Raw genomic sequence first — 7,974 nt, 5'->3', positions numbered from 1 at the left:
AGTCATGAAATATTTTCCAAAGATGACCAGTTAATTAATGATTTGGTTTAGGTAATTTTGTCGTTTCATTTTAGCGAGAAAGAAAAGAGAATCTGAAAATAACAAATGAAAGATTTGTTGTCACCCATCAAAGAGCGGTGGAAAGCGACATTCACGCGACAGTCCACGATTTTAGGTGAGAGAGGGAAGGACTGTTTCTTTAATGGGGAAGGAGACCTCTTTTGACTGTAGTGTTTGAGCACAGCAACACAACACCTCTGCTTATGCAATGGAGGAGACACCAAGAACCTACCCTTTTTTTTCATTTCTTTTTGAAGCAATCAAGAACCTAATTTTGTCCTACGCGTTGAGCAAGTCTTCATGCATGGTGATTGCAATTTGCAGCTAGTACTGGGTAAATAATCTTGAAGCAAGAGAAAACAGGGTTAAGGTCAGATTATATTGATCTGTGAAAAACAATACCTGGATTTCAGACATACTTGTGTTGTGTTTGAATTGCAGTTTTCGTCATTTTTCATAAAAAAATTACTGTAGCGATTTGATATATGTGAGGGAAAAAGGTGATAGGAAAATGTGATCACGGAAAACGATAATATTTTCCGACAGAAACAAGCAATCCAAGCAAGGCAATTTTACGACAACTTTTTAGTCCGCCGCAGCTTGTAACTGCACAGTTACAAATTACGTCTTTCTAGTCAATTTTCCGCAACAGTTCTATCCATGACAATCTTATTGGTATGGGAATTACCATTATAGGATGTCCTGGAAGAAATTGAAAACCATAGATGTTTGTTATTATTAACCCCATTTTTCTTCCAGTGTAGAAGGCCCGCAGCTCTGGCAAGAAAATCTTCCCCGGTGACGGTTTCACATGTGGATAGAGAAGTCCAGATTAAAGGGACAGGAAAGGTGAGTCAAATGGTTGTAATCAGCAAAAAGCAAAATAGCCTTCCTTAGCCAAGCGTCACTCCTGTCGACTCCGGAGCTAAGCCAAACTCCACATGTTCATTACCTAATGATTCAATAGGAACAGGCTCCACAACTCAAGGTTGGATCACAACTTCCGTATCAGGCTCCTCCATCTACGGTTAAAAAGTAAAGCGGAGAGCGCTTCAGGACTCTGAAATGACGAGCTGCTCGCGTCAATTCCCCATCAGCACCACAGCAGCGCAACAATGTCAAAGGCCCTGCCCAATCAGCAAGGAGCAAAATGTGCAATCTTATATCTTAATTCAACCAAGAAATGTATAAAGGGGAATCACTAAGCTATCGCAGCAACGGAGAAATTTCATCTTTTTGTGCCAACGTAAAATTGCAGCATAAGCGCATAACGAAATGACTCCAGCAACCTATTCATGAGCTCCCAATTTATGTCCTTTGGCATGGTGAGAGCTAGGCATACGGAGATCAAACTCTCAAACACTACAGAAATTTACTTCTACAAAGCCTAATCCACCAGAAGAAGTGTTAAATCTAAGGCCTGTAGTCTAGACATCATTAATGCAACCAAGAGGCTCAACTCAACTGCCAGTCTTGCCACTAGGACCACGACGGCCGCATAGGTACACTACAAGCCACAAACCTAGGAAAGTAAAATCTCAAAAGAAGACCCCAAAGGATTCAATAATGTATCATGCAACGGAAGGCCCAGGGGGAACCTAGAATGCTACAGGACTTTTGAGCACAAACAAACAAAGAAGGGAGGAAAATCAAAGACACTCTTAATCTGTCAGAGGTTCCGATCTATGTTTATGCTAGGATAGAGTTCAAACTAATGACTCAAGACGGCCAAATCACCCCAATTTCCAGTTAGCTGCTCCAACTATGATGGAACAAGTTTCAGTTAATAAGCGTGTACGGATTTGTCTATTGCCCTTGGTTCATTAGTTTAGGGAGGATTGACCGCATCATACTCATATGTACAGTATCGCCTTCCAGCGTTTTTCCCTTTTGAGGATCTGCAAGTTATTATTGATGATCAAAGACAAGAATAAAATAAAATAACATGCCACATTAAACTCCTGGTCCTGATGTATATACAATAGCATTGAGTGGTCCAAGAAGAGTTGAAAACAGAACCGAAGCGTTTGCTCTCTCAGAAAAGGCGAGCTGAAAACTCCTCCTAATATCACAGTTTTAACCTAATCAACACAGAATATGCTACAAGGCACCCAGTGCAACAGACAGAAGTAAAGGGACTTCAATGTCAATAATTACACAAATCTTTAAGTTTACATTCCATTACCACAGACCAGCAAGAGCAAGTCAAATCTCATATAAAGAGTTGCCGTTTGCAACCTTGCTGGACAAGCCCACAATTTGGTCACAAGCAAAGCAAGTTGTGCAAATTGCAACAAAGATCCACTTTGCAGATTACGGCATACGCCTACGTTTTTTGGCAAGATTCTCAAAGACCTGGTGAACATCATCAGCTGTGATCGGTTTTGATGCGTCAAAAGACTCCTGACAAAGGAAAGGTCGACAAAATTTTTCTCAGACAGTTAGTTGCAAGGTAATGACTGGACAATGATATTAAGTACTAATATACTTTAGGAACATACCAGGAAAGAATGAATCTCATTTTTCATGTCGGCAATGCCACTCAAAATCTCCATTTTCTCAACATGGCCAAGCTTACTGAGGAAACTCAATTCCTGACCCTGTTGTTGCTGCAGCTTTTCGTCCCTCTTCTGCTTTCCTATTTTCTCATATTCAGCGATTGAATCCTCTCTGTCAAGCAAGAAGCTAATTCTTTTCTGAGAGTAGAAGTCTAAACAATTTTCACATGTGCAGAGAACTTCTCTCCAGTTTTTACAAAATAACATTGCTTTGCTTTTCGCCGGTTTTGGTGCTGCTTCAAGCAGATTTGTCCCAATAATACATGTCTTACTTGGGCCTGCAGTTTGACTGCGTTCCAGCACAACTGCAGTGTTGGCTTTAATTTGTCCTATGAGAATACCCTTCCCAACAGAGACAGCTCCAGAAGTGGAATCTCCAGTAGAAGTGTCAGCTGAACAATCTCCATGTTGCTTCTCTGATGATGCAAAACATGAAGGAGCATTTTCAATGACTTCTTTATCCTTGGCAGAATTTGCTACATGCGGTTGCCTGACTGTGACCCTAATAGTTTGAGGATAAAGAGTCAGAAAGAAGCAAATGTTCGAGCAAGCCTGACATATTAGGTCCTCATACAAAGGCTCCCCCTCTTCATCCCTTGGTATCTGCATGTGAAACATTCAAAGATAAGCTATTAATGGTAGCAAATAGTTGTTTTTTATTTTTAAAAAAATGTAAAGTAGTAAAATTATTTTACATATTTGTTTGATAACCAAAATAGCTAGTAGTTTTCTTGTCATTGACCACAAAACAAATAAACATCACATAAGCTTTGCCTTGCAAAGCAGCAAGGCAAAAAGCTATCTGGCTTCTCAATATGGTCAATTAACTAGTCGATGATGGAACATTCTATGCATGAAAAAAGTATAACCGTATGATTTGAGCCAAAAAAAAATATTCTTAAATCACACTTGGACCAAATCCTACAAACTACTATGTCCAGGAACTGTCACACTGGAGAATAGAGTCAACCAGGTTAGAGCATTTGTATAACTTGATGAATGTCAATCCTTCAAATTTGATACAGATTCCAAAGTGCTAGTCTTATTAGGTCAATTTCTGACATGAATTAACTGCAACATTTCAAAATGTACAACTAAATTCAATTGTTCTTCCTACATGTTAAAATTCAGCACGATGGAGAAAGAATGTCACAAGAAACTAATAAAGAGGAAATAAAGAGAGAAAGAAATGGGTAAAATGGTAGGAGAGTGATATTTGAAAATACAACTGCACACCTCATCAGAAGGTTCAAGACCAAGATGCTCCTCATGAAACCAGTCCTCACATATGCAGCACTGAATCATCTCTACCTGTTCTTCAGCATCTGGATCAGGGTAGGGGCGATTGCACGTGCAATATAAACCTTTGAAATTATGATTGTAAGAATTCTCCAAATTCTCCACATCTTTGTTGGGAAATAGCTTACAATAGGCCTCTCCAAATTTTGAATTTCCACAGTCACACCTAAAATTCCTCTTGGTCCAAAGTTCCGCAATCTTGTCCAAGCAACACAAACATCACAGTTAAATACGAGAAAGCAATCATACAACTCGGTTGATTATTACAGTAGCCACAAACAAAACACAAGGCAAAGAATATCCCTTCGTTTTAGATATACAAATCTAACTAAAAAGTAGGCGATACTTGGATAACTTTTTAGAACTAAACTTAAGCAAGGGAGAAGGAAAGGCAAGAAAAAGTGTAAACAATAGAATATGGGCCATTTTTTTTCCATTTTGCCCCAGTCAAGGCCATCTCTTCACTAAGTCATGCATAGTATGCTATAAAATTTCTCTCACCAACAACTGCCTACCAAGTAAGCTATTTTCGGCTAGCATCTTCCTCTACCTTGCTACAAATATTAATCTAGAGTTAGACGGACAAAATTCGAGTTAGGCAGCTTAGCAAAGCATGAATATAGCTATTAAATCCATTACCAAAACTGTTAACATGTTCACCCTTCAGGCTACATCGGTCAGAAATAACACTCATCAAAACATTTCCTAGGAGATTTTTCAAACATGATTATGAAATTTCAATAGATAAAGTTAATAGTAACTTAAATTGCACGAGACAGCATCAATTCCCTGGGTAATGCCTCCCCCGCTGCTCCCAAAACAACATAGAAAACAGCTGCCCTCTTCCTCAGTATTGATACTAAAATGTAGAGAATCATATACTACAGGAGTAGCTAATCAATCATTGGTAACAAAACTGACATGAGACATTTAGCTCCTGAGGTATCAGCCTCTTCCCCCCCCCCCCCCCAAAAAAACAAAAAAAAAGCAAAAAAAGTAGCTTTAAGTTATTAAATTTAGCAATACCTCATGGCCATCATGGCAGGACAAACTACAGGCTGTGCAAACCCCAGCATTCCCATCTGGTGTGCATGTCAAGCAAGAGAATATGGCCTGCCTCTTCAGATAACCTTTGTTGTATGTGCATTCTTTCCCCTCATCACCACCCAGGACCAAATCTGCTTCCTTTTACAACAGTTAATCCATAAAGCTAAGATGGGTTAACGGTAATCATCAATATCAGTATGAAAACTTAGACTACAATTATGAGCAATATAAGCTGTAAAAGCACATTACATGCACAGTAATATGGCAACCTAGATTTGAAGGTGCTCATTTTGGGTTTAAAACTCAAGGGAGATTGCGACTGTATCTCATATTATCCTATGAGTTCCAATTGTCAGACAAAGGTAATCTGTACACTATATAAGTACAGCAACAAAGGTTAGACATGGAATGGCTCATAAATATGTATCTTAGGTTAACACTTTTAAGCTACTATAATTCAGCCTAACCTCCGAGACTCTTTTTCCTTTCAGTAAATGACCTTCTAACGCAGACATCAACTGAAGATAATACCAAGACGATAAAATGCTCCCTCATACTGAATTGCTTGCGCACGTATTTCACTTGCTAGCAAGCTTAGCATCTTGTTTCCTGATCTGAAAACTAGATGCCACTCCTCTCCCTTTCTCTCACGTCTAAAATGTGTGGGAAAAAAAGTTAAAAATATAAAAGCTTAATTTTGTATAGGGCAAGTTTTAACTTGACTTAACATCCCTTATAAAGAAAAAAGTTTGCCTCTAACCCAACCAGTTATACACTAGGATACTATTGGAATTAATTTTCTACTTCATCTAAGAATGAATTGATTTATCATGATCAATACTACAAGAACCCTAATTCATGGTACAAATTCGCGTTAACCCCATCCCTAACAAAGGAAATGCTTGACATGAAGCATAATCATTGGAAAATCAACAAGCTCTAAGCTCAAAAAAAAAAAAGAAAATAAAAAGAGAAAGTTCGTAACTTCTATTGAAAAAATGCCGAATTTAACAACTATAGTTAACAAACGAAAATAATGAATAAAAATTCAAAATTTTCGACGACGAAAGAAGCTTACTAGCTCCTGTTCCTCGACGCCCTCGAGGTACTCGCCGATTGAAATCGTTGGCTCAACTTCATCTTCGAACCCGTCAGCCATTATTCAGGAGCCTCGGGAAAAAAATTTGAAAAAGATTTTAAATAAAAAGAGCTGAAGAAACCCTAGATTATTCTCAAAAGCAAAAATTAAATCACATGGCTGAAATCGAAGGGGTAATCAATTTGACTGTCATTTACTGCCTTGAAGAAGATTTTAGAGAGTGAAGATTGGAAAGAGAGGAAGTTATGGGAGGTGCTGAGGAGAGTGAGTTAGGGTTGTATATATTGCTGAAGCATTGGGCTGTATGGACATTTTCCCGCCAATTTGAGGCCCCAAAGTTTTGATAGTCTTGGTTCCTTATTCACTTCTATATATTTTGTATTTGAATGGTGATTTCACATGGTCATATGCATTGTCCAAATTTTTTAGTAACTGAATGTATTACTTAAAATTCAGAATTTTTGCATTTGAAAAAAAAACAATTAATATCATATCATTTTCTTTGTTTTTTCTTACCCCCAAATCATCAAAATTGAGAAGATTGGCATTTGGGACTTGGAATGTCACGTGTTCCATAAAATTTTGACCTCTTTTTCAGGGATTACTGGTTGAAATTTCTTGTGATTAGTACTTTTTTCAATTGTTTCTGTGAAAATTATCTTAGATTACGTATTGCTCGAAAAATTCTCTTATAGTATATGTTTAATACACTCAAGTAGAATTGATAGATGTATTTGTTCTTGACAGCAGGCAAATTTCTAGGTACCAAAAAACTGTTTACTGCCTTTGTAACTTAATTGAAAGTGATTTTACATTTTTGTGACTCCTATTGGCTATCGTTTATCCACTACTGCTCAAATAACTACTGGCGCCAGCATTTCTACAAATTACTAGTACTAGCAACCAAAATAATAAGAGTAAATCTATATACTATCATTGTTGGATTCACGATACATATGCAAGAGTTGGAGTTTAAATTCAAATTTTATATAACTGCTATTCATTTAAATCCAACAATGTGTATACTGTCAGTGTATGAAAAATTAATCCAAATAATAATGGAAAACCATTTGAAATGTTATTCGAAATAATTATAATAGCATTTTTTGTGAATAAAAATAGTACTAGTAATAATTAGTTATTTGGTACATTTTGAAATTACTAGTAAATTCAATTTCATTTCTATAAGTACTAATAATCAGTTATTTGGCATTTTTTTTGAAATTTATTAAATCATATTATTGTTTAGTATTTTTTTTTTCAAAATACTACTACTTTAATTTGGTTGCTATGTCCAACTAGTAACTAACTACGGCTCCGTTTGATAAAATTGAATCTGAATTTTGAATTTTGAATTCTGAATTCTAAATAATGAAACAATTAATTTGCTGAATATTAAGCACTAAAAGAGATATATGAATATCTGAATCTTAATGCTGAACATATTTATACTGTTTGATAAATATTTATAACTTAATGCTTAATAAGCTAAATTGTACAATTTTGTCCTTCTATCTTTTAATCCAAAAAGGAAATAGAACCTATGATTTAATTAATTTAAAATTTTTAAGTATGAAAATGATAATATTTATTTTTAAATCAAAGTAATATAAAAGAAGAAATATATTATGGAAAAGTCCAAATATCGGTGCAAATATATTTTTAAATCAGAGTTTGATAAGAAAAGTTCAAATATAAGCAAAAGGAAGCTGCAATAAACAAGTTTTAAATTCACACCAAATTATATAGAAATTTAATTACTTCAATGGAAAAATGTTGACGCTACCTTTGAAATAATGAATTTGAGATCGGAGAGTACGGTAGCAATAAAAAATTTTGGGAGGAAAAAAATGACAAAATTATGAAAGAGTAGAAAGATGTAAAAAGATAAGGAGTAGACAGATGTGAGTA

The 7,974-nt window shown here is 36.0% G+C and overlaps 1 protein-coding gene across 1 annotated transcript; it reads right to left on the bottom strand.

The window, feature by feature from the left end:
* Window positions 1-2,006: 2,006 nt before the first annotated feature.
* Window positions 2,007-6,317, bottom strand: LOC113705309 (uncharacterized). Its single transcript, XM_027227112.2, has 5 exons — window positions 6,043-6,317; window positions 4,944-5,102; window positions 3,855-4,115; window positions 2,562-3,221; window positions 2,007-2,463 (listed from the first exon to the last, which is right to left on the bottom strand). Exons 1-5 carry the CDS (start codon window positions 6,121-6,123, stop codon window positions 2,374-2,376), a joined length of 1,251 nt encoding a protein of 416 aa, XP_027082913.1. The 5' UTR covers window positions 6,124-6,317; the 3' UTR covers window positions 2,007-2,373.
* Between the last annotated feature and the right edge of the window lie 1,657 nt (window positions 6,318-7,974).

The sequence above is a fragment of the Coffea arabica genome, chromosome 8c (assembly GCF_036785885.1).
Source record: "Coffea arabica cultivar ET-39 chromosome 8c, Coffea Arabica ET-39 HiFi, whole genome shotgun sequence".
NCBI lineage: Eukaryota > Viridiplantae > Streptophyta > Magnoliopsida > Gentianales > Rubiaceae > Coffea > Coffea arabica.
The sequence above is the reverse complement of the archived record's forward strand: the minus strand, read 5'-3'. Positions and strand labels throughout refer to the sequence as shown.

What these genes read in the sequence shown, in the direction of transcription:
- LOC113705309 (XM_027227112.2), bottom strand. Translation starts at nt 6,123, where the DNA reads ATGGCTGACGGGTTCGAAGATGAAGTTGAGCCAACGATTTCAATCGGC. An exon ending in CCTGCCATGATGGCCATGAG is followed by an intron (nt 4,116 to 4,943) that starts GTATTGCTAAAT and finishes TGCTTGGACAAG; the next exon opens with ATTGCGGAACTTTGGACCAA. An exon ending in GTCTTGAACCTTCTGATGAG is followed by an intron (nt 3,222 to 3,854) that starts GTGTGCAGTTGT and finishes TTTCACATGCAG; the next exon opens with ATACCAAGGGATGAAGAGGG.